Source organism: Cucurbita moschata, unplaced genomic scaffold (genome assembly GCF_002738365.1).
Source record: "Cucurbita moschata cultivar Rifu unplaced genomic scaffold, Cmos_1.0 Cmo_Scf00043, whole genome shotgun sequence".
Taxonomy (NCBI): domain Eukaryota; kingdom Viridiplantae; phylum Streptophyta; class Magnoliopsida; order Cucurbitales; family Cucurbitaceae; genus Cucurbita; species Cucurbita moschata.
In genome coordinates this window covers 845,628-870,132 of record NW_019268559.1, presented here as the reverse complement: position 1 = coordinate 870,132, position 24,505 = coordinate 845,628, and the positions used below count along the sequence as shown (strand labels likewise).

Genomic DNA, 24,505 nt, shown 5'->3' with positions numbered 1-24,505 from the left:
ATTATTCAATTTAATTTTTAAATACAATTTTATTTCGAACGTGTGGCCAATAAAATAGAAGGGGTATTGTTATTTGGATGTTTTCGGGAAGGGTGTTTTTATTTGGGCCGTAGGGTCCAAATAATGGTGGGCTCGATCAATAGTGGTGGGCCAGACTTGACCTTAAAAGCCCATTTGATAATGGGCTGGACTAGCCCATCCAACACCCAGCTGCAAGGCAAACATTAATATATATATTAGATAAATATGTTTTAATTAGATTCAAATTCACGTAACTTCATACTCTCAAACATATTAGATAAAATTTATAAAATTGGAAGTTGTATTTAATGTGAAATGAAATATTGTCTTTTTATATAGTTCTAACTTTCAAGTATAATTTATGTCTCATTTAATTATTAAATAAATGCACAAAGACGGTATTATTCAATAAATTGTTTATGTTCCTGTGCTGGCTTGGCCTCAGCTGCGAGAGGTGTCCTTCTTCTTCTTCTTCTTCTTCTCCTCCTCCTCCTCACTTCCCGCTATACACTCTTCTGCTCATGCTCGGTATTCTGCTGAATTTTTCTGTTTCTCTCTGTGAAGCGGAGGTTCCTGTGTGTTTGGACTGGGTTATCACTTTCCTGTGAAAGGGCACCTCGTGAGCTTCATGGGAAGCTTGCTGAGAGATCCGGGCTTTAATTCTCGAAGCGCCAGATTGGGTTCTGCTGTTCCTTTCTTCTGATTCAGGTGATTCCTGTTCTTTCCTTTTTGACTCAACACTTTCTCTCTGCCCTACTCTTTCTGTTTTCTTCATTGTATCTTTTTATCTTCTTTTGCTGTCGTTCTCATTTTGTTCTCTTCCGTTTTGACAGAGACGGCCACCATTTTTTTAGGATTTAAGGGGACTACGAATGGGGTTTTGATTCTAGCATTTTGTTTTTTTTGTGGAAAGAGGGGTTCCTTTGTGTTTTCCCTTACGTGCTGAAGCTGGGTTGAGCTTGTTGCAGTTCGCATTGGAGTTTTCTTTTGGCTGCTAATTAGGATTCAGTTGGAGTAGCATTTGGTTTGAATGCTACTTCAACTTGGGTCTCCAGTGATAAGCTTCATGATGTACTCGACCCAGGTTTTTTGGGATGGGTGATTGGAAGTGTTTCGGTGATGGATTTTCTTTGTTTCTCATTTTCTAATTGGAAGAAAGTCGACGAGGTTTTGGAAGTAAATGTTTGAAATGGGTTGGTTTAAATAGAGTTAGAATTTAACTCACCTACTTTAAAATAGGAGGACCTCTCTTTGCCTAAACTGCGGGGTATTTGGAATTTATATATCGTCATTGCAGAGGTTGGAGCTTTCGTTGTCTGATTCATATGCAATATATTTAGATTTGTTTCCTCAATTGTCAAGAAATTTCCCTACCAAATGCATTTGTATTCTCATCATGACTAGAGCTGTCCACGATAGAGTTCTCAAGGAGGCAAATGGTGATATTAGCGATCATCTGCGTAACCACATTCACTTGACAAACTGCATTCACTTGAAGAATCACATGCACAAGCACAGCCCCATCTTGGCTGACAGGTCTCTTATGAGGGACCTCATTGTCCTTCAGAGGTCACGATCTCTCAGGGACCCTTCTGCAAGTCCTCCCTCATGGCAGTCTCCCTCATTAACTGATCTGCCACCGAGGGTGGGTGAAAATAATGCAGTGATTCGTGAAGGAAGAAGGTCAGTAGGAACTGAGAGTCGAAGGGTAGGTAGAACAATGTCAGGAAGTTCTCCACTCTCGGGAAGTTTTGCCACATCAAATGTCATTCCGGCTGATATGAATGTGGGCACTTATAGGGTGACAGCAGTTAGTGAGCACAGTGTTAAGAGTGAAATCCAAGATGGTCGACGAATTCGGAGAGAAGAGTTAAGTCGGAGGAGTGTTGGAAACAGTGTCTTGGATGGTAATGAAGAATCATCACCTGTTCAAGATGCACATCTTCTGCACGAGATTATTTCGAGGAAATCAGAATCTAAAGATAGAAGTGAACAGAAAGATAAGCAGGTCAAGGGCATTCCATTTAAGAAACTATCGGAGCAACTGATTTCTGCTCCTATACATAGCGAGGACATTGCGTCTTCAAGTGCAAATGTATATGGGAGACGATCTCAGCAAGAGAAATTCATTGATGAACCTGAACCCAGCTTCCATGGAAACTGCAGTGGATTGGATAGGGTAAAAAGGCGAAAATTTCGCGCTACAAGGAGAAGTCATATGAATTTAACTTCCAGAGACACTGGGGTTCACAATGAATTGTCTGTAGCTTCTAATACATTAGCTCATGGTTCATCTCATTCAAAGCATAAAATGGAAGAGGAAAATGAAAATTATGCCAACAAAAATGTCATGGGTGCTCCTGGAAATGGGTGTGGAATGCCTTGGAATTGGTCAAGAATTCATCATAGGGGGAAAACGTTTTTAGACATGGCTGGAAGGAGTTTCTCTTGTGGCCTGTCAGATTCAATGTTAAGAAAATGCAGTCCAACTGCACATGGGAACTGTATTTCTGACACATCCATTGCATCTGATAACTCAAGCTCATCTGCTAAGTTTGATGCCGAGGCACTACCTTTACTGGTTGAGGCCTCAGGGTCGCAGGAAAGCATTGAAAATGCTGGCTGGCAACAAGATTACTCTGGGGAATTGGGAATATTTGCTGATAATTATGTTGAACATGAAGATGATTCTGACCTTGCTTCAGAAGCAAGGTGTAGTAACCGAAGAAGAACGCAAGGCCACTATCCTCGTTCTGGACATCAAAATCTGACACAAAAATACATGCCACGAACATTCAAAGGTTTGGTGGGACAAAATTTAGTAGCCCAAGCTCTTTCAAATGCTGTCTTGAAGAAGAAGGTGGGGTTACTATATGTGTTTTATGGTCCTCATGGTACAGGAAAAACATCCTGTGCTCGCATATTTGCTAGAGCATTGAACTGCCAGTCTTTGGAACATTCCAAACCCTGTGGGTTATGCAATTCTTGCATTGGAGATGACGTGGGAAAGAGCAGGAATATAAGGGAAGTTGTTCCTGCAAGTAATCTAGACTTCGAGAGCATTAATGAACTACTTGACCATATGATAGCTTCTCGGCTCCCATCACAGTATACAGTGTTCATTTTTTATGATTGTGACAGCTTTTCCTCTAATTGCTGGAGTGCCATCACAAAGGTCATTGACCGAGCACCTCGACGTCTAGTTTTTGTTTTTGTCTGTTCAAGTCCAGATGTTTTACCTCATATAATCATATCCAGGTGCCAGAAATTTTTTTTCCCAAAGCTGAAGGATGCTGATATCATCCGTACTTTGCAGTGGATTGCTACCCAAGAAAATTTAGAAATTGATAAAGATGCACTAAAACTTATCGCATCAAGATCTGATGGATCATTGAGGGATGCCGAAATGACTCTTGAGCAGCTCAGTTTACTTGGCCAGAGAATTTCTGTTCCTCTAATTCAGGAACTAGTGAGTATATTTTAATTCGCAAGAAAGAGTTAGTGATGGAAGTTTCCATTCACCATTTTTCGGATGCTACTATTCCATGCCTAGACACTAGTGAATGAAATAATTTCTGCCTACTTTGAAATTTGACATGAATTGTTTCGAGAGCGAAAGTGATCTTGGCCTGCAATTCTATCGTTGTCTTATTTCTTGACTTCCTTATTGTTAGGGAATAGTACAAACCTAAATGTGTTCTTTCGTCTACATATTTTCTTTTAAGAACCCTACGAGCAGGTTTATTGAAGACTTGAAACTTCCACAAGGTGTGCATGGAATGTATCTCGTATACTTTTAATCATCACTGTTTAGTTACCTTTCAGTCTGTGTGTGAATATCATTTGTTTTACTGACATAAATTAAAAATTTTCCAGTATGCTGACCAGTGACCACAAATTTGGTCTACGCTGTTTCAAACTTTCAACTGAAACAAACAATGCTGTCTTTTATTTTGTTAATATGACCTTATATATTTTCATGTGGGACAAAAAAAAAATTATTTCCTGTTTTCGGTCATGGAAGTAGCTTTTATGGAGGGAGGGAGGGGGTTGTGATAGTTTCTGAAATGGTTTTCTCAACTGGTGAAGCATGAACTTGCTTATAATAATTCTTCCAGTATAAGATGATAGACTCGTTTCTGGTGATTAAAATTCTGGCTTTAGTTACAATGATATAAATTCTTCAAAAATATAAGAATAACAGTATCCCTTGCAATGCAGTTTGGTTCTTATAATTTCTAGTTCATATAATTTTCTTATCATTTCAATTTATATATATGTTCTCCATTGGGTTTTCAGGTTGGGCTCATCTCTGACGAAAAATTGGTGGATCTTCTTGATCTAGCTCTATCTGCTGATACTGTAAACACTGTGAAAAACTTGAGGCTGATAATTGAAAGTGGTGTGGAGCCAATGGCATTGATGTCACAAATTGCAACTGTAATTACTGATATTCTTGCTGGTAGTTATGATTTCAAAAAAGAAAGACCTCGAAGGAAGTTTTTCCGACGTCAACCATGTAAGTCAAAGAACATATCATGTAATTTATGATGACCTCGCTGTGAGTAGAAGTTAAATCAAGGTGGTTCACATGCTTTCCTGCTTATAAATGTGAAGGACCTTCATTAATCCATTTCACCTGTAACTAGATTGTTGTTCTGTAAAGTTCATAGCTTTTTTTTTTTTTGTTCCTTCGATGCATTATGACCTCTAGTTTTAAGTAGATTAAAATTTTCTTATTCTGATTAATAAGCTCAGAAGGCTATTTAACGTTACAAACCAGGCTAACTTAGGTTAGCTAGAAACTAGGAAAAATAAATAACAAACACTCCACAATCTACCAGCCTAACAACTAATCTTCAACAAATTAAGGAATGCAGATTTCATATGATCCTTAGCTCATTTTGAAAATTTTGCTGAAATGTTCCTTATGTTGGCTTTGTCATCTATCACACCGATGATGCTCTTTTTTGCTTTCATTCTAGTATCCAAAGAAGATATGGACAAGCTACGTCAAGCTCTGAGAACATTGTCTGAAGCTGAGAAGCAATTAAGAACGTCGAATGATAAAGTAACCTGGCTTACAGCTGCATTACTTCAACTTGCTCCTGATCAGCAGTATATGTTATCCAGTTCTGCGGAGACTAGCTTTAACCACAGTCCCTTGGCCCTGAATAATGTGAATGGTAGGGGTTTAGGGTTTAGGAACGCTGAAATACCTCAGAAAGGATTGTCAACAGATTTATATGACAATAGAATGGCCGAAGGCATCAGTTTAGACAAAAAAAGACATTCTGGAGTTGGTGTGGCTCCTCAGCAGACAATTGCAAGCGCTGATGATTTAATCAAGTCTAGTGGAAAGCAGGTTTCTGGTAAAGATATTGAAGAAATTTGGTTGGAGGTGCTAGGAAAAATTCGGAGAAATAGTATTAAAGAATTTTTTATTCAAGAAGGGAAGCTTGCATCAGTCAGTTCTGGTGCAGGTACATTTTGTTGCATCCTTGTTGCACAGTTTCATGCCTCTATAATTCACTTTATTTATTTCAAAACATATATTTTACAAATGTCAAATTGAGCATCAATTCTTAGGATCACATAAAAATTATGCATGTTATTTTAGCATCTTAGCGAAGTGTTTTGACTATTGCTAATCTACCTTGTTTTTTGGCAGCACCAACTGTGCGCTTGATATTCAATTCACATCATGCAAAATCAAAAGCAGAGAAATTGAGAGAGCAAATCGTACAAGCATTTGAGTCTGCTCTTGGGTCATCAGTGATAATTGAATTTAGATGTGAATTGAAAAATCATTCATCAGTTACTCTACCTGCCTCCAAGAATGGTTTGTTACATATTAGGGACATGAGCAGTTGTGAGCCTCAAGCTCAGTTATCACACTACGGTTCCGGTGAAGTTGGAAGAGGTGAAATTGTTGAAATAGATGCTTTACCAAGGGTAGCCTATAATCAAATAGAATCGAATCATAGGAATTTGGAAGGTTCACAGGGAGAAGTGTCAGTCTCACGCAGGAACTCTACCATGTCATCAATTTCAGAAACAAGAGAAGGTGGAGCTCAAAGCCAGAGTCAAAGTATTGTGAGAAGCAAAGTATCTCTGGCACATGTTATTCAGCAGGCAGAAGGATGTTCACAGAGAAATGGACGGTCCAAACACAAGACTGTATCTATAGCTGAAGAACTTGAGCAGGAAAACTTGTACGTATTGCTACCTCAAAGTTTCATATTTTGGCAGAGGGAGAACAACTCCTATGCATTAAATGTGGTTTTGAAACTCAAAACAGTTTTCTATTTTATTGAACAATCACATAATTTTCAATTGTCCTTTGATCACAATCTTCAAAAAAATAAAAAAAATGAAAATGGAAACATACAAAATCTTTCAAACAAAAGTCTTCTTACTCTTCTATCTCATCCTGCAAAAACCCTGTTCATCATGAAGCTTAATATCTTTGGCCTAACTGTGTAGGCTGAGCCTTTCCTTCTCTGGGCTATTTCTATAAAGCTACATATTTGAATTTATTTCAGAGAATATGCTTTTGAAGTGGTACTAATTAGCAACTTGAGGTAGATTATAGGCTGTCAGAGATATTTCACATTTCAGGAAAAAATATGAAAGGTTAACAAAATTTACATAGATTTAAGAGGTTTTTTTTTTTTTTTTTTTTTTTTTTTTTAATGAATCTTAGTAAATAAGTTACTCGTAATAATGAAGTTGTGCAATTATTCACGTATGGGACTTTTAAACTAAACCCAGAGGGGAGGTATCAGCCACAAAGTTCCTACTGCCCAATCCTATGTACAACAGATATCTATTGATTGCTTAGCGTACTCTTGAGTGGCTTATATAGTTATATTGAAGCTGAATCAGATGCTTTTTCACTACTCGAGATTGCAAAGGTCATGGAAACTAGTTTCCAGTTGTGGTGGATTTCTCTTAGTGATATTTCCTTTTTTTTTTTTTTTTTTTTTTTTTCCTATACTTTTCGGAAGCTGAGTTTATTAATTGGCATTGATGATAAGATTCGCCCATGTTTCACAACCAAATGCACCTTCTTAATCTTGTTGGACTTTCAAATTCCTAGAGTTCTTTTCTTCTCTTGTTATTTTTTACATTTTGTGCAGGAGACTTGAACCTCAATCAAGAAGCTTATTATGCTGGAAAGCATCTAGAGTTACTCAAAGAAAGGTAGGGTGAGAAAAAGGTTTAAGATAATTTATAAATGGTTTGTTTCAGTTTTAATATCACTATGTCTATTTGAGAAAAATACAGTCTTCAATTTTTTTTCTATAAAATAGGCTATTTAACTTTGCAGGGATAGATGTATTTCATTCATTCCCTTAAGTGGAAGGCATCCTATTGAAATTCCTCACTCCTGTTGCATTCTGGTGCAAATATCATAAATCTCAAGAAACCATTTTCATAAATTTTTGTTCACGGTCTGGTGTTTGTTATTTTGAATGTAGATAATATAAGGGAAAACTTTGTATTGGCTGTCATATTTCTAGAGTCATACAGTAGTTTAAATGTTTTCTTGAGGAATAGATAACTAAAGGAAAAGGATATCCACCAGTGGTTGTTTGATACTAGTTGGACGATGAAGGGCATATGCCAGTTTCTTGCAATTTATTATGTCAATACTCTCGAAAATTCTCATGATGTTTGTCATATATGTCAGCTTCTTTCATAATGATCTGTTAATAAGTATTTTGAAACCATTCAGATGAGAATGATAAACTACTGAAGTCCAATCCTGAAGCCCATGGAAAATGTGTATAATGTAGCAAATTATGCTTTAATCTCTCCTTCATTGTGTGATTAGTAATTTTATGCCTAAGCTAGGTTTCGGTTTGATGATAATGAAGCGTGTGTTTTCTCGGAAAAAAAAAATACTAATGAAGCATATTGTTAAGTTTATTTACTTGGTCCTTCCATTGTCAATTTGCTTTCACCTCGAATAACCAATATTTTGATGAAATATTAGAAAATTGAGCCAGAGTCATTTTTTCTATTGAGAGGTTATAATCATCTGTTCAATGCAGTTGTCCTACTTGTTTATTACTAGGAAAGACCCATGACATTTTTCCTCTCATGACTGTTATTCCCAGGTTTTGGTTATGTGTATGAGTTGCAGTGCACATATGGTACTAATAATAGCAAATGATGCCTCTTTTCTGTAGTTTCAGTTAAAAGTTTACTTATTGATGATTTTCTTTGCAGCTTTCACGGTTAAAAATCAGAACTCGAAGGCCACAGTCATTGCTGAAATTCGTCTCGTGTGGGAATTGTCTCTCTGCTTAGTTGGGCAAGGTAATAATTCCGGCCGTAAAGGAAGAAGAGGGTGAATGGTCTTGGGGGTTGATTAACTTCGTTTTCTCATTTAGTTATATTTAATCTTACTTTTCCTTTCCGTTGCATGTTGATTACTAGGCTGATTTTTATCTGTGTATCCATTTTTATGAAATCAATTAATTTTTCATGGTAAGAATAGGAGAGGATCATAGAATGCAGTCCTCATGACCTTTTCTCACTCAAATTCAGTTTCCACCTTATAAGATCAGTTCTTTTGAGATTTACAATATACTTCGAACTTTACTACCATAATAATTAGCATCTTGAAATCATTTAGCAGAATGATATCGCAATTCACTGGAATTGTATCAATCTGTAGTCCAATGTTAAGGAGTTTCATTTCTAAAATCTTCATCCACTCAAGTAATTGTTGTGGAATCATGCGTTTTCACTTCAAATGCAAACACTTATAGAATTAGAAGTCATTGAGGATTGATTTGATAGGTTGCCAACTAACCACAATACTTTCCAAGTCGTCCAGAATTCTTCCTGTATGCATCTAGATGTATTAGCAAAACAATCTGAGTTAGAGATCTAATTGTTGATGTCAATCTCATATTTTCCTTTCTAAATCTGGATCTGGCTGCACTATTCACCTAGAAAGCCAATTATTGATGTTCATCTCTCGGATTATCTGCTCTGGAGTGAGCTTCAGTCTGGTGAATTTATGGTAATCAAGTATAAATGATTTCTTTGGTTGATTAGAAGCTATCTTTTCTTGCGTGCAGGTTTCATTTTCACTCCCATCTTCCTCAGGATGTGTGGCAGCTTATGACATAATGAATATTGAGCATATGTATATACTTTTCCTCCAGGAATCCATGAATATGATGATGCAGTTAAACGTGGGGAAATTAGTCTTTCTTCTTCCAGAGCATTTGCACAGAATACACAAGTAGTTCTAACTTGCTCTTCCTTTTCAGGATGCCAAGCAATTCTATACCCTCAAACAATCACAGTGCATGAGAACTGTTTTTGGTATATAAACTAAGCTTCTCTGCTGCTACATACACTCACTAACCGTTAAAGTTCTTCGTTGAAGGCTTGAAACATTATTGGCTCCAGGCTGCCGTCAAGTGGGGTGAAATTGAGTGTACAAGAACTGTTTTTCAAAATTTTATGTATAAGAATAGTAATACAACATTTGTCTACAAGTTATGCAACAAGTGTATTAGAAAGTGTTATCCAATGGGCTTGAAAAGTCTAAACGAATTTGAAATCTAAGAAAACCATTGGTTCTAAAAGAATCACTTAGGAACCATACAAGAGGAAGAGTGGACACCACATCTTTCAACCGCCAACATCCAACATTGACTGATACGAAATTGTCTATTAACAGTTCGATTGAAGTCTATCAGGTTTTTGTTTATAACATCATTATTGCTGTTTTTCAATAGCTCACGAAGTGAAGCAACCCGATCTTTTACGAAAATAGTTTAGTTGAAATAATCCTCTTCAACTGCAGGGACGATCATTCACTAAATCCACTTTCTGGATAGCTATTTCTTGCCATAATCTGCAAGATCACAGCACTTGGTTGAGTGAAGCTGAAAAGCAATGGTCAAATTGTCACATCGTCTATGTATGACTCTGAGGCTACGTAGGTCGTTGGACTATTTCAACAACTGCATGCCCATTATATTGTCGACTCAACAAAACTAGTACCCTCCACCAACTGATAAAGATTCCTTCATGCGGAAGTCCCCACAAGGGTTTGTCTTCATCATCTTCATACTGAATATGATCATATATTTGGTTTCCTGTCTCGCTTATTCTTTTTTATGAACTGTGATTTTACATGTACTTTTAAACTAACCTTTACCAACTACTAATTATAGGTCTAGAAAACATTCTTTCCTGTAGATCAAAACCAAATCAACTTTAATGCTTGATAGGAGTAACCTCAGAGTGCAATGGAGCAATCTACTTGGCGAAAGCCACTCTTCATTTTAAGCCCAGAAAAGGTTCATAATCTCCATGGGAAAATTTACAGCCCTCCGGCTCAAGCCAGTTAACTTACTGGATTACTTGTATTCAGCTTTAGACCAAAGGCAAAAGTCGGAACATCTATAAGTGATGGAAAAAAACAATAAAGCAGAAAGACAGGAAACCCAATAAAATTCCATCACCAAAGTTTGACAAGGATTTCCCAGAAACAGTTCAATCCAAAACTAGAACTAAGGGCTCTCCTAGTTGATATGTGGCGTTAAATGTAGAAAAGAAACCCCTTTTTTCCCCATGTCTGCCTTCTCAACAGGTGTTTGTGATAATGACACACAGCCAACTGCCAATTCTTATACCTTCTGTGAGTTGGAGCCTATATGCACTAGGCGAGATGAAGATTAAGGAAATAGGTTCCTTTTCTTTTTCTGTTGTCCTGTTTTTTTTTTTTTTTTTTTTTTTAAAGTTTCCTTTTAATTCTTTGTTATATTGAAAACTGTCCACAAAAGTGATAAAAAGTGGGCAAGTGGTCACAGGATTTATGGCGGGCCTTTCTTTTGAAAAAACAGCAAAAAGACCAATATGAAACCCACGTTCCTACTTAACAGCTTAACTGTCTCAATAACTGCTACTGCCACCATCTTCCCTCTACCATTATCTTCTTTGAGTCACTTTCTTCTTTCGTGTTCCATTGCCCAAGTATATTTCTAACGCGAGTAACCTTTTTCTTTTTGTTCCAACACAACTGCAACCAATCTTTCTCTGCTGAAATTATGAAATGGGGTAGGAGAAAACCGCACAATGCTTCTTCTTCTTCTTCAACTTCTTCTTCTTCTTCCTCTAGGCCTTCTTTTATGTCTAATATCTTACCTGCTTCTTGGTTCTCAAAGCTCAAGCAAAAGAAAAGCAACCAAGAGGCCAAACCCACACAAGTAAAGGGAACAGAGAGGAGGAATTCGCCTTGCATTCAATCGCCTGATTATGCAAATGAGACCCCCTCCCCTGATCAAGTAAATGGGAATCGCAGTGGATTGCGTAGGGGAGATAATGGTGAGTTTTGGAAGCTGCCCTTTGGAGAAGATGGTTTTGATTCCAAAAAGAGTGGAGGGGTTCTGAGATCGGTATGGTACAACTCCGAGGATGAGCACGAGCTTCCACATACAAGTTGTAGAAGCTGCAGATCAAAATGTACAGAGTTTGAGGGAAAGGAAGAGATCCAGAATTTTGGCGACATGGTTGCGAGGATGACACGGAGAAGGAGAAGGAGGAGAGAAACTCCAACCCCAGTGAAAATTTTGAGAAGAGAGTGTGAAATTGAATCAGGAACTCCGAGGAGCAAATGCAGAGAAAATGGGAACTTCAAGAATTTGGGTAAAAAAGTGGTGGAGAAGAAGGGATTTCAACCAGAGAGGGAGACAGTTAAAGCAAAGGAGAGAGCAAGAAGATCAGTAGAAAAGAAGATGTTGGAGCCGGAAGAAGAGTCTGGAATTAGGAAGAATGGGAGAGATAAAACCAAATCGACAAGTACAAGGAAGCAAATATATATCTCTTCCACCATGCCAAGAAGTTCCAATTTAGGAACTATAGAAGAAAACTGTGTGTTTTCTTCCATGAAGGCAGAGGAAAGTGATGAACTTCACACAATGGGCATTGAAACTGATTCAGACTGGGAAAGGATGAAAGAATTGAAGATTGAAGAATTGAAGTCAAGATATGAGAGGCAAAGACAACCAATCTACACAAGGAAGGACTCAAATGAGAAGAATCCAAAAGGCAGAAGAAAAATCAGAGTTTACTCTCCAAGAACAGCCACTAGAATTGAGATGTGCAAGATCAAAGCATTGGAGGATATGAAGAAAGCCAAGTTAAAGATGAAGAGTAAGGTAAGAGAGAATACAATGGACGATGAGACCGACTTAGAGAGCTTTGCAGTCGTGAAATCATCGATCCATCCACAGCAAGACTTCAGAGAGTCAATGGTTGAGATGATCATGGAGAGAAGGATCAGTAAAGCAGAAGATCTTGAAGAACTGTTGGCTTGTTATCTCACATTGAATTCCGATCAATATCACGATCTCATCATCAAGGTGTTTAGGCAAGTTTGGTACGAATTGAATCAGGCATCTTTAGAATCTGAGTTAAATAAGCAATTCCCATGTAATGAACAGCTTCTTTAGCTAATAAATTTCAGACAAATGTAGCAATCTTATCTGTTGAAAACAAACGTCTTGGTTCATAAACATTGCAAGGAAGTGCAATGTTGAATTACTGTTTTTCTCTTACAATTCAGGAAACTGAGTTTCTTCGTTTTCCACTTTCTTGAGAAGCAAGCATATGAGATATTGAAATGGAAGAATAAACCCATTATAGAAATTGCCATATGTGTTCCAAAAGGGAACAGGTAATCTGTGGGTAAACAGTGTGCAATACTGAAAAGCAGGCAATGATGAATGAATTGAGGACATGGACATGGGTAGGGAGTTGCCAAAAGGTTAAAAAATTGGTGGCAGAGAGAGTAATGGGACAATAAACTGAAGCAAATGGAGGCATGGTAACAAATAATGCCCATCAAACTTGAGTAAAAGCTTCAACATTGGTGCCAATAATTCTCATAAATAAACCACTTTGTTGGGAAAATAAACACAATAATTAATGGTGTATTGCCTGCGGCGGATGTGGCTGTTTGAGTTGCTTACTGCCTCACCCTCTTCACATAGAAAGAGAAAGAAGGGGCTCGCTCCTATTGCGGACAAAAAAAAAAATAGGTAAGCTGATGAAATCCATCCCCTTGGGACCATATTCACTCTCATTTTGTCATTACAATATTAACTTTGGTTGTCTAGAACATTGTAGAGAACTACGTAGAGACTATCTTGTGAGATCCTACAGTAGAATAAAACATTTTTTATAAAAGTATGGAAACCTCTTTCCAATAGACGTGTTTTAAAACCATGAGATTAACGGCGATACGTAATGGACCAAAGTGGACAACATCGACTAGCAGTGGACTTGGGCTGTTACAAATGGTATCAGAACCACCGAACAGTGTGATAATGAGAACGCTGGGCCACGAGGGATAGACTGAGATCTCACATCATTTGGAAAGGGAAACAAAACATTTTTTTATAAAGGTGTAAAAACTTCTATCTAGTAGACGCGTTTTAAAAATGTGAGACTAGTCAAAGCAGACAATATCTATTTTCGGTGAGCTAAAAAGATCACCCTCCAGTTATAAGAAAAAATTTGCAAGGGAATGCTGAATATTTTTCACTACAGATTATGATAGCAGAACCATTTCTTTTCAAGTACATCAGCAAACTTGTTCTTCTTTTCTCAAAATATGTATGAGCAAACTGAGTTCAGTAGAAGCCGAGATTAACACAAGATTCATGACCTGACAGAAAAAACAGATGCAACAAAACAAACAAATTTAAATAGGTAAAAGTAGCTTCCTTCTTCCATTACCTATGGTTCTACTAGAGGTTAAGCACTCGAACCCAGTATCACCATTACCACAAATGATCCCATAGCATGCATCATTAACCAACTCTACTACTTTTGATTCTACTCAAAGCTCCTCTGAGTTCATGATAGAATAACAGCTCCTACATGAAGGGATTCATTCGGAATAGCAGATGCATAGCTGTTGCACTAATTCAGTTTCACTCGCACTCAAAATTACCTACAGTCAGGTATCATGCCATTAATTACTATACTAATGCACACCTTATTTTTCCGGCCACCGTGATTCTGTAAATATCAGCAATCATGATGTTTCCTTGGCCAAGTCTCAACCAGTTAATTGACAGTCACAGTATTTTAACATGGAGATTTGAAAACCACGCCTGCTGAATATTAAGGATAAGTAAGCCTGAAATTGAAACCACATTAGATTGCATCAGAATCTGTCACCACAGTTTATATAAGTTGAACTACATCAAAAACATCCATCATGAAAATTTAGAAGGAGAAGGTTCGTATAGGGATAAGATAAAACCTATACAAAAGTGATAAATCCACAATAAGAACCTCCAAAAATTATATCCTTTCAGTTTCAGCATCAATTTGAAACAGCATAACGTAGAATGAAAATAAAGTTGTGAAGGCAACTCTTGTTACGGAAGACCTTGGAATATTGAGTTTCCAGCATTATCCGGTTGGCTATCAAAGGCAGCAACTCCAACTTTAACACTCAAGTATCAAGCTTTACATTGGTATACGAAGAAACATAAACAAATTTACTAGCAGTTGAATAGAAAGAGAGATGCAGACCAAAATATCACACGACCATGGCCCTCTGAATACAACATAAGAACCTCCTATCTTAGCATGGTAAGATGCAAGGAACCTAGCATTATGAATGCATGCCTAGATGAATCCAACAAGAAATAGCTTGATCATCACCAAAAGAAAATGACAAGAAGCTAATTGCAATGAACAAAGATGAGGAAAAGAAAATTGAGAGTAGGTTTTTAGTACTAAAACTTGAAAGTTGGACACGGAGCTTCCACAATTACATTTCTTTCGTTCATCTATCTGATGCATCATGTCTGTTCTATTGTAGATATCAGATAACCTCACATTGAGGATAAGTCAAGGAGAACGAATTAGACATAAGCTGATGTATAGTTGGCTGCTATTCACAATCAAATGGTGGAAAGAAAGGACATTTATGAGCCAGAAATCCCTACAATCATGCTTATAGGAAAATGGAAGAAACTAATCTCTTTACAGCTGCACAATCTATCGATTTCGTTTGTACCTAAATTTATTACACATGGGCAGGGCAACAAGGGCATCATCACTTAAAAAAGATCAATTAATGTCACGTTTTCTCAGTTGGAGTAAGATGTTCCATCTGTTCTGCGAGGTTATTTATCTTGTTCCCAGTCCACCAAAGTTTTCCAAAGCTTATAGATTTATTCGCATTCTTTTTACTATTATCAGAATCCTTGCCTTCTGGTGCAACTTTTGGAGGATCAGATGAACCAGGATTCTCAGTCAAAAACTGTTCCCAAAACACATCATTGGCCCCATTACGCACAATCGCAGTGGTTTCATCAGCATCTTTTCTTGACACAATGGGATCAGAAGCAATACTTCCAACAGGCTCTGAATTCATGTCGATAACATGTGACTCGGACTGATAATTCCTATTTAGTTGTACAGAAGAAATATGTGGGCTTTGGATGTCACTTTTCGTTTGGTTGGACTTCAGATTGGGTAGAATGATAGTTTGATCAACATCGTGAATGGTCCTCTCCCAAAATGTTAGGGATGACTCTAACTGGTCGAGCTGCTCCATGTTTAGATCCGAGGTAGAAGAGTAATCCATATGCTTCTTTGACACTGAATGGGCATGCTCTGCCGGATCATCCTCAGCACTGGATTCATTGTAATAGTAAGCGACTGTAGCCAACCTCCTCTTTCTCTCATGAGATTGTGATTCTGGCACAAAATAAATCGTTAATTCTGGTTTCTGCAAAGCATGCGCAACAATAGAAAGCAACATTTGCTGCTGTTGCTGAATACATTGAAACCGATCCTTCATCAATTGCATTTGCAACTGTAATTCACGATTCTCTTGTTCGTGTTTCTGCGACTCAAGAAGAAGCTTTTCATTAGTGTTCTTAAGCCTCTCAACCTCTTCCTCGAATCTCTTCCTTTCAAGATCCAACAATGGAGATGAACATCCTTGTCCTTGAACATTCTGCAACGAATGGCTATGAACTGGTTTTCGCCTGTGAATGTTCCGCAAAAGGTCTGGCCGACCTTTCTCAAAATCCTCATTTGCAAATTCCCATCTCTCTGGATCCACTTTCTTAAAACCCTATTGAAATAAATAACTAATTCAATAAAAAAAATCGTGATTATCAGTAAAATGAACTGGGACACAGCCAGACTTAAGTACTGACTTACATATGTATTAAGCTGTCTAATGAAGCTTGAGAAGTTGTTATGCTTGAAGAATTTCGGCAGCAGATCAGTCGAAAACTCCAGTGGTTGCCACACAATAAAGCTCTTATTACCCGGAGTCCAAGATACAACTGGGTCCGTGGAAGGATCATCGACCATCTCGTAAGTCTTCGTCAGGAAAGGAGGCAACGAATTGGAACTGCCCTGAGCTTCGTCCATCATCCCGAATCTTAAGACTCCCAATCGCAAACCATAAAGTACCAAATTCAAATCCCCAGAATGAATCCACTTTGGGGCAACACGAAATCGAACAAAAATTCAGAATCAAAAGCTCAATCCTCCGCCGCAGGCTTCACAGGGTTTATTTAACCTAAAGAAACTGTTACATCCTCGAAAAAGAAAACCCTCGATAGGGTTTACCGAATTGGAATGACATCGACGTTTGTCGCAAGAATTGAAGGCTAAGAAACCCTAACAAGAAAAACCCTTGAATCTCCCGCAAGGTTTCCAAATTTCAACCAAACAGAAATTTCCAGGAAAGTTAAGCTCCCTGCGATCAAGTCCAGCAGAAAATTGAGGCAAATAATTGGGGAACATAAAAATCAAAGACCCACCAGATTCAGTTTTGTTAATCTTTGCGTAGTCGTTACAAAAAGAAGTCGTCAGCTGAAGAAAAAGAGGATTACCAAATGCGCGCTTCCACTTCCCGTCGCCATAATCGATCAGCACCTAAATTAACAGACAAATTAGCAGTCCTCCATGTATGAATATAACCCAACTACGTTATCGGAAAAGGCAAATTCCTTCATTTTTATTATTTTTCTTTTTTTATATAATTCGAATGTATAATATAGCTTAATAATCAAAATTTTAAAAACGCTTTACCTTTTTTAATTTAATTTCATTTATAGCGATTCGGTTTCTAATTTTGTTTATATTTGAAAAAGTGTGTAAATTGTTATTTAAAAATTAAAGGACCAAAATCGTTTTTTAATATTTAATTTATAAATTTCAAATGATTTTGTAAATAAAGAAAAGGAAAAGGAAGGGGCAGCAGAAATTGCGAAGAAGTTGAAACTTTAACGGCCGTTTGATGATTGCGTGATAACTCACATTTCTTTTTTAGACTATGAATTTAATATTCCCCTTTCACATCTATATTTCAACTTTCTCCCAATTTTAAATTTAACCCATTCCAAGTTTTTTTAATTATTTCTTTCATTGAATCTTCCCCATTCTTTTAAACAAATATTTATTTATCTATCTATCATATTCTCCTAAACGACTCTCCATAGTATGATATTATCTACTTTGAGCATAAGTTCTCCTGGCTTTGCTTTGGGCTTCCCAAAAGGCATCCTACCGAGAGAGAGAGAGTATTCTTTGTTTATAAACCCACTATCGTTCCCTAAATTAGGGGATGTGGGACTTTCATCATCCAACACCTCCCCTCGAACAAAGCACGTCTCCCCTTAATCGAGGGAGGCTTAACTCCTTTTTCCTTTTGGAGAGTCCTTTGTTCGATAGTTGAAGATTTACCAATCTATTCGCACGACTAAATTTAGAGCATGGCTCTGATACCATGTTAGGAATCAACCACTCTCCACAATGATATGATATTGTCCACTTTGAGCGGAAGCTCTCCTGACTTTGCTTTAGGCTTTCCAAAAGGTCTTGTACCAATGGAGAGAATTTTCTTTGTTTATAAACCCACCACGATCATTCCTAAATTAGCCGATGTGAGACTTTCATCATCCAACTTAGGTAAGTCCATATCTAGAATTTGGTTAATAATATATATATTTCATTTAATTTTCAAATTAAATATAGAATAAATTAGTACCTAGAAATTTAGGGGGAAAAAAAGAGGGGAGGGATTGACATTAATTATCAATTAAGAATAAGAAAACAGGAAATTAAGGAGCTAATAATAAAATTGAAGACGCCACTAATTTGGAATTGAACAATAGCCATTGTTCAACCTACAAGTAATAATCATTTCAATCAACAAACAAACTTCTAAATTAGAATTTGAATTTTCAGATTTGTTCTCTACTCAAATAGTACTTCACAGCATCCCTCATATCATCATAACAATCACAAACATCAAAGAACTTTACCAATTTCTCAAGCTCCTTGTCCGCCGGATCGTCAATGAACGACGCAATCGGAATCGCATTTTCCGGCTGAAAAGCGTAAGCATTTGGATTATCATCCACAATCACTACTCTTCTCAAATCCCGCCCAATCTCAGACAAATCCTTCACGTATTTCCCTTCCACCTCCTTGCAAGAATCGCGATACAATCTGTGCGAAATCACCGATTTCTTGTCCAAATGATTCACCACAAGCGACGCGTATTCCTTCAATCCGGCGGTAAAAACTACGATTTCGAATCTATCGGCTAGGGCTTCAAGAAATTGGTCGACGCCGGGACGTTTGAGGACGTAGAAGTTGAGTATTTCGCCGTCGATCCTCGGTCTGACTACGAAATCGAATCTCTCCGGTGGCGGATCGAGTTTGGAGTGAACCAGAGTCTCGTCGAGGTCGAGTAGAACCGTCCGCTTGGCCGGCGAGATGAGAGGTGGAAGGAGGCGGTACTCGAAGATTAGGGTTCGTACAATGTCGGGTTCGGTGGATGCAGTTTTCCTCAAGGCCTTGTAGCCTTTGTGGCGGTTGGGAGTGCTGATACGGGCTAACTTGGAGAAGATTTTGAGAAGACGGCGGTGGCAGGTGTAGAGAGAGCGGTGGACGGTGGCGACGGCATTCTTGATGGGGGACTTGCGGCGGCGGCGGCGGTGTAAGGTCTTGGAGGGAGATCTTTTGATGACCTTGGATATCATTGTTGTTGAAAGTAGATTGTTGGAGGAGGAGAGTGGGGGGTAAAATGGATTATGAAATGGAATCAAATTGAAAAATGAGCGTTAGCTTCGGTCTAACGGTCGACTGGTTAGGTTCGGAACCGTAGCTAGAAAAGAACTGAATAAACGAAAGTAGACAGGAGACTGCATTTCCTTTTTCTTTTTTTTGTTTTAATTTTAAATTGGGTTTCTTTTTTTTTTTTTTTTTTTTTTTTTCTTTTTTTATCCCTTAAAACAAAAATTATGACCGTTTCTGCAAAACTACCTTAATTACCATACAACCAAATCTTTTTAATTATTTTTTTATCTTTAAATTTTGGATCTCAACATTCATATTCCATCCGGGTAAATTATAATATAACAAAACATTACTTATTATCTTTCATAAGCCATATCTGACGGTGATGAGCTATTAGCGGTAGAACCATGAAGCATGTCAAACTTACCTCATAGAGGCTAAGTTACAGAATCTATAACTTAGAGCTTGCTACCAATTGTAACGACTCTAATTTTCTACTTAACCTAAAGTCGTTATTATATGCTTAACGTAACTTCTTATGTAAAAATATTTATTTATGGCAACTTCATAAAACAATGTCATAGGCTTATGTTTATTTTTACTATTTTCTTTTGCACTGTTTTAAAACATTTTCTTAAACATATAAGTTCACGACATTAATTTATGAAGTTTTAAATGAATATTTCCACCCAAAAAGTTATGTCATACATATGGTAGCGATTTTAAGTTAGTAGAAAATTAGAGTCATTACACTCACCGTGCACGAAGATGTGAATTGAGACGTGAAAACTAATATGAAAAGCAATATATATATATAAGATCCGAAGACTAAAAAGGAATACAAGAAGCTGCTCAAGCTGGAAATTGATGTTAAATCTATCACTAGCCTCTATTGAATTTGAGAAACTTGAGGGAGGAAGTTATAAGCTTCTTCTAAGCGTCTACGCCTAGGGTCAATAGAGATTTTTCGGACTTTATAAAGAATGTTTCACCCTCTTTCTTAACCGAGGCGAGATATCAAGAAGCTATGAGCATTGTCCATTAGAAGCGCGGACGTGCTATGGTTTAGCTCTGGGGCACCCCAACTGAACATAACATCCAAAGTGACCCATTGAGAGTTGAAAACCCAAAAGGAATTGGAAAGTAATTATACTAATTTTTGTGTCCGGAACTGCGGTGGGAAATATGGTGAATTCATATCTCTCTCTGTAAATCCGGCGGGCAGTTGAAGCAGCGTTCAATTATGGCTTTCAAATTCCTCTCTCTCTCTCCTCATCTTCTTACATCACCATTTTCAACGATGTCTCCAATGTCAAACTGATTGCAAAGTTATATTAAAGTACCCATTAGACAACAAACGTAAATTGGTCAATTCTCTCTCTCTTTTCCCATTTCAGCCTTTTGGGGTTTTATAAATTCCATCTCATCATCTGGGTTTTGCCTCAATTCTGCAAGCAATCTCAACAATTTTCCCTCTTTGTCACCCACGTCTCTGCTTGCTTCTTCCTGCAATCAATCATGGCTGAGATTTCAGGACCCAGCAATGGCCACCACAGTGTTCCTCTGAACATCAAAGATGAACCCACACCCCTCACTGCCACACAACCACTCGACTGTATCTCTGTTCCTTTCATTCAAAAGGTCTTCCCTTTCTCTCCAAATCTTCAAATCATGTGTTACAATTCATGTTCTGTTTATGATTGAATGGCTGATTTTTGTGTTTCGGGTGTTGAAATAGTTGATCGCCGAAGTTTTAGGGACATATTTCTTGATATTTGCTGGTGGAGCATCAGTGGTTGTGAATTTGAGCAAAGACAAAGTCGTCACTTTCCCAGGGATTTCAATTGTTTGGGGTTTGGTTGTAATGGTGATGGTCTATTCTGTCGGCCACATCTCTGGTGCTCATTTTAACCCTGCTGTCACCATAGCCTTTGCCACCACCAAGAGATTTACATGGAAACAGGTCAGTCAACCGCTCTGCTAATATCCATTTTTTTTGCTTTTCTCCTTGAACACGGCTTAGTTTGGTAAAATTGTTGAACCCCACGATCCAAATCATCTGAAAAACAAGAAAAGTCAAAGGCTTTGTCATTTTTGGTGAGAATTCCAAGCTGTTTAGGTTGGGAGATTCTTGAAAATTCTCACTAATTATTGATTTTGATCAAGTAATTCAAAGAGGGTGTGCTGATTTGATTCTGATTCCAAGGCAATTAAAAATTGTTGCAGGTGCCAGCTTATGTGATAGCTCAAATTCTTGGATCAACATTGGCAAGTGGGACACTTAGGCTAATCTTTAATGGAGAAGAAGACCACTTTTCAGGGACTCTCCCAAGTGACTCATATTTGCAGACCTTTGTCATTGAATTCATCATCACATTTTACCTTATGTTTGTGGTCTCTGGCGTTGCCACTGACAATAGAGCCGTTAGTTCATCTTCTTCTTCATGATTTACTCTAATTCCTACCTCTAAATTGCACTTGAATTTGGTTCATTCAACGCGTCTCTGTTTGTTGGATGATTTTCTAGATTGGTGAACTTGCTGGACTTGCCGTCGGCGCCACGGTGCTTCTCAACGTCATGTTTGCAGGGTATTCAATTTCAACATCTTCAGAGAATTTTCATACTGAAAACATTAAACTATAAGAAACCCATTTGGGGATATCATCAAGAGACCTTCTTTAAGCTTGAAAATTTCAACATCTTTGTTTTTCAGGCCAATTACAGGAGCGTCCATGAACCCAGCCAGAAGCTTGGGGCCTGCAATAGTGTCAAGGCAGTTCAAAGGGTTGTGGATATACATCGTGGCTCCCATTTTGGGGGCAATTTCAGGTGCTTTGGTCTACAACACCATCAGGTTCACAGACAAACCTTTACGAGAGATCACCAAAAGTGCTTCTTTTCTCAGAGGACAAAGTCGTAGTGGCTCGCATTGAGGAGCTCTTACTTTTCTCACTTCTACAAAATGGAAGACTTCTGTAGGCTAACAAAAGGGTTCTCTTTTTAGTGTTCATTGTATTTCAAAGTTTATGCAGATGGATTAGAGCGCAGGGAGAAAGTTGTATGTTTTGTTTTTGTTTTACATTATCCAAAGACATGGAAATCAGACAACTTTTTCAATGAGCTAAACTAAGAATCCCACATATGGATAAGGATAAGGTCAAACTTTGATGGCTGACGGGAAGTTCACATGAATCCTGTTTGTCAATTCACAAGTTTCTTGGAAGGGGAGTACCTATGCCTCTTAATCGATATGTCGAACTCTTTTTCATGCTCACACCTAGTAAGGCGAAGAATAGGTTCTACGTTTGTGTTTCATAGATATGTGAACGTTTTTTTTTTTTTTGGTATAACCAATATTATTTTATGTGAGATCCCACATCGGTTGGGATGAGAATTAAGTATTTTTTATAAGGGTGTGGAAACCTCTTCCTATTAGAGACGTTTTAGAAACCTTGATGGAAAACCTGAAAGAAAAAGTCCAAAAAGGACAATATCTACTAACTTAGGCTTTGGTGGAAACAAATGGTGTCAGAGCCAGATACAGGGTGGTGTGTCAGCGAGGACGTTGGGCCGGTGAATTGTGAGTGGATTGTGAGATTCCATATCAGTGGGAAGAAGAACGAAATATTTCTTATAAGGGTGTGGAAGTCTTTCTCACTAGTAGACACGTTTTAAAAACTTGGGCCTTAGAAAAGGTGAATTGTGAGTGGATTGTGAGATCTCATGTCTGTTAGGAACGAAAACGTAACATGTTTTTATAAAGGTGCGGAAAAGAAAAAAATGTCTGCTACCTAACTTTCGAATTTCATCAATCAATATTAAACCTATATTAAACGTATGAATACAGAGATATTGGTGCTAGGTCGATGGAGACGATCATTCTCTGCTATTTTAAGGATAAAACGTTTAACCTTTTGAGTATATCTATGGATGAAGTTTGAGGTTTTAAACAGAGAATGCCAGACTGTTCAGTCTTTTCTCTTCAATCCAGCATCGTTTCTTACCAAACCCAGCTGTTAGAACACATTTCAACAACATCTTAAAAACAGGATCTTATGGTTTTATCCAGTTTTAAAACATTTGCTATAAAAACAGCATTCTTCTTCAAACCAATCAATCCAATTTCAAAGCTTCAACCAAATCAATCATGGCAGAGAGTTCAGCTTCCAACAATGAACGCCACAGTCTTTCTATGAGTGTCGAAGATGATTCGGCATCCGATTGTGTCTCTGTACTTTTCATTCAGAAGGTCTCTGGCTCTCTTTGTTCTTGTCTGAAAAAACCCATTTTCAAGCTTTGGGATTTGATATAGAATCATTGATTTTGTTTTGTCTTGTTTGGTGGAAACAGTTGATTGCAGAGGTTATGGGGACATATTTCGTGATATTTGCAGGCGAAGCATCAGTGGTTGTGAATTTGAGCAAAGATGGAGTCATCACTTTCCCAGGGATTTCAATTGTTTGGGGTTTGGTTGTAATGGTGATGATCTATTCCGTTGGCCACATTTCCGGTGCTCATTTTAACCCTGCTGTCACCATATCCTTTGCCATTACCAGAAGATTTCCATGGAGTGAGGTAATCTACCTCTCTCTCTCTGCAGCTCATTAAGCTTTTTCAGTGCTGCTTATTCCATTCTGATGGCAACCCAATTCAAATTTGCTGCAGGTGCCTTCATATCTGGCGGCTCAAGTTCTTGGATCAACATTAGCAAGTTGGACACTCAGGCTAATTTTTAATGGAAAACAAGACCACTTTCCAGGAACTCTCCCAAGCGACTCATACATGCAGACCTTTGTCATTGAATTCATAATCACATTCTACCTCATGTTTGTGGTTTCTGGTGTTGCCACTGACAATAGAGCCGTTAGTTCCTATTTTTCTCCTCAAACTTTCTATGTTGAACTGAGTCGAAAGGACAAGGAATCTAACCTTCCTTTATCTTACAGATTGGTGAACTTGCTGGACTCGCTGTTGGTGCTACCGTGCTGCTGAACGTGATGGTTGCAGGGTATTAAGCTGAATGTTGATGTAATTTTAAGTAAAAAGCTTTATGAGTACTTGACGAATCTAGTATCCCATCTTGTTCAGGCCAATTACAGGAGCATCCATGAATCCAGCCAGAAGCTTGGGGCCTGCATTAGTGTTTGCACAATTCAAAGGATTATGGATTTACATGACAGCACCTATTCTAGGAGCAATATCAGGTGCGTTAGTGTATAATACCATCAGGTTCACAGACAAACCTCTACGAGAGATCGCTCGAAGTGCCTCGTTCCTCAAAAGTCGTCATGTCACCCCATGAAAACTTTTGAGACACCGAAGGGTTATATCAAAAGGACTCTTTTTTTCTTTTCTTTCTTGTACTTTAAACTTTAC

The 24,505-nt window shown here is 37.9% G+C and overlaps 6 protein-coding genes across 12 annotated transcripts; 4 read left to right on the top strand and 2 right to left on the bottom strand.

The window, feature by feature from the left end:
* Positions 1-409: 409 nt before the first annotated feature.
* On the top strand, positions 410-10,907 carry LOC111433665 (protein STICHEL-like 3). 6 transcript variants are annotated; one of them, XM_023070793.1, is made up of 11 exons: positions 410-475; positions 586-729; positions 855-898; positions 1,426-3,490; positions 4,321-4,540; positions 5,007-5,504; positions 5,693-6,236; positions 7,164-7,227; positions 8,260-8,349; positions 9,120-9,749; positions 9,857-10,907. In XM_023070793.1, the coding sequence occupies exons 3-9, from the start codon at positions 894-896 to the stop codon at positions 8,338-8,340; spliced, it is 3,477 nt and encodes a 1,158-aa protein (XP_022926561.1). In that variant the 5' UTR covers positions 410-475; positions 586-729; positions 855-893; the 3' UTR covers positions 8,341-8,349; positions 9,120-9,749; positions 9,857-10,907. The 6 variants fall into 6 exon arrangements, with proteins under 6 accessions (XP_022926561.1, XP_022926557.1, XP_022926556.1 ...); XM_023070789.1 differs by lacking the exons at positions 410-475; positions 586-729; positions 855-898 and having other exon boundaries at positions 1,100-3,490; positions 9,120-9,229; positions 9,315-9,749; XM_023070788.1 differs by lacking the exons at positions 410-475; positions 586-729; positions 855-898 and having other exon boundaries at positions 1,100-3,490; positions 9,120-9,236; positions 9,315-9,749.
* A 198-nt stretch (positions 10,908-11,105) lies between these two features.
* LOC111433563 (transcription repressor OFP5-like) lies at positions 11,106-12,509 on the top strand. Its single transcript, XM_023070632.1, has one exon. The coding sequence runs from the start codon at positions 11,106-11,108 to the stop codon at positions 12,507-12,509; it is 1,404 nt and encodes a 467-aa protein (XP_022926400.1).
* A 1,133-nt stretch (positions 12,510-13,642) lies between these two features.
* Positions 13,643-17,042, bottom strand: LOC111433668 (heat stress transcription factor A-4c-like). 2 transcript variants are annotated; one of them, XM_023070799.1, is made up of 4 exons: positions 16,935-17,042; positions 16,252-16,798; positions 15,095-16,162; positions 13,643-14,203 (listed from the first exon to the last, which is right to left on the bottom strand). In XM_023070799.1, the coding sequence occupies exons 2-3, from the start codon at positions 16,468-16,470 to the stop codon at positions 15,158-15,160; spliced, it is 1,224 nt and encodes a 407-aa protein (XP_022926567.1). In that variant the 5' UTR covers positions 16,471-16,798; positions 16,935-17,042; the 3' UTR covers positions 13,643-14,203; positions 15,095-15,157. The 2 variants fall into 2 exon arrangements, with proteins under 2 accessions (XP_022926567.1, XP_022926566.1); XM_023070798.1 differs by having other exon boundaries at positions 14,092-14,203; positions 14,330-16,162.
* A 1,137-nt stretch (positions 17,043-18,179) lies between these two features.
* On the bottom strand, positions 18,180-19,140 carry LOC111433671 (probable C-terminal domain small phosphatase). Its single transcript, XM_023070801.1, has one exon. It carries the CDS (start codon positions 19,089-19,091, stop codon positions 18,288-18,290), a length of 804 nt encoding a protein of 267 aa, XP_022926569.1. The 5' UTR covers positions 19,092-19,140; the 3' UTR covers positions 18,180-18,287.
* A 1,336-nt stretch (positions 19,141-20,476) lies between these two features.
* On the top strand, positions 20,477-22,255 carry LOC111433670 (aquaporin NIP1-2-like). The gene is made up of 5 exons (XM_023070800.1): positions 20,477-20,769; positions 20,867-21,091; positions 21,355-21,552; positions 21,656-21,717; positions 21,843-22,255. Exons 1-5 carry the CDS (start codon positions 20,647-20,649, stop codon positions 22,060-22,062), a joined length of 828 nt encoding a protein of 275 aa, XP_022926568.1. The 5' UTR covers positions 20,477-20,646; the 3' UTR covers positions 22,063-22,255.
* A 668-nt stretch (positions 22,256-22,923) lies between these two features.
* Positions 22,924-24,445, top strand: LOC111433672 (aquaporin NIP1-1-like). Its single transcript, XM_023070802.1, has 5 exons — positions 22,924-23,378; positions 23,480-23,704; positions 23,795-23,992; positions 24,076-24,137; positions 24,218-24,445. The coding sequence occupies exons 1-5, from the start codon at positions 23,277-23,279 to the stop codon at positions 24,429-24,431; spliced, it is 801 nt and encodes a 266-aa protein (XP_022926570.1). The 5' UTR covers positions 22,924-23,276; the 3' UTR covers positions 24,432-24,445.
* Positions 24,446-24,505: the final 60 nt, after the last annotated feature.

Coding starts and splice junctions, on each gene's coding strand:
- LOC111433665 (XM_023070791.1), top strand. CDS start 1,418: ATGACTAGAGCTGTCCACGATAGAGTTCTCAAGGAGGCAAATGGTGAT. Junction 5,505..5,692: donor ATCAGTCAGTTCTGGTGCAG/GTACATTTTGTT, acceptor GTTTTTTGGCAG/CACCAACTGTGCGCTTGATA. Junction 7,228..8,259: donor CTAGAGTTACTCAAAGAAAG/GTAGGGTGAGAA, acceptor TTTTCTTTGCAG/CTTTCACGGTTAAAAATCAG.
- LOC111433563 (XM_023070632.1), top strand. CDS start 11,106: ATGAAATGGGGTAGGAGAAAACCGCACAATGCTTCTTCTTCTTCTTCA.
- LOC111433668 (XM_023070799.1), bottom strand. CDS start 16,470: ATGATGGACGAAGCTCAGGGCAGTTCCAATTCGTTGCCTCCTTTCCTG. Junction 16,163..16,251: donor TTAGACAGCTTAATACATAT/GTAAGTCAGTAC, acceptor TTATTTCAATAG/GGTTTTAAGAAAGTGGATCC.
- LOC111433671 (XM_023070801.1), bottom strand. CDS start 19,091: ATGATATCCAAGGTCATCAAAAGATCTCCCTCCAAGACCTTACACCGC.
- LOC111433670 (XM_023070800.1), top strand. CDS start 20,647: ATGGCTGAGATTTCAGGACCCAGCAATGGCCACCACAGTGTTCCTCTG. Junction 20,770..20,866: donor CTGTTCCTTTCATTCAAAAG/GTCTTCCCTTTC, acceptor GTGTTGAAATAG/TTGATCGCCGAAGTTTTAGG. Junction 21,092..21,354: donor AGAGATTTACATGGAAACAG/GTCAGTCAACCG, acceptor AAATTGTTGCAG/GTGCCAGCTTATGTGATAGC.
- LOC111433672 (XM_023070802.1), top strand. CDS start 23,277: ATGGCAGAGAGTTCAGCTTCCAACAATGAACGCCACAGTCTTTCTATG. Junction 23,993..24,075: donor TTGCCACTGACAATAGAGCC/GTTAGTTCCTAT, acceptor TTTATCTTACAG/ATTGGTGAACTTGCTGGACT. Junction 24,138..24,217: donor CTGAACGTGATGGTTGCAGG/GTATTAAGCTGA, acceptor CATCTTGTTCAG/GCCAATTACAGGAGCATCCA.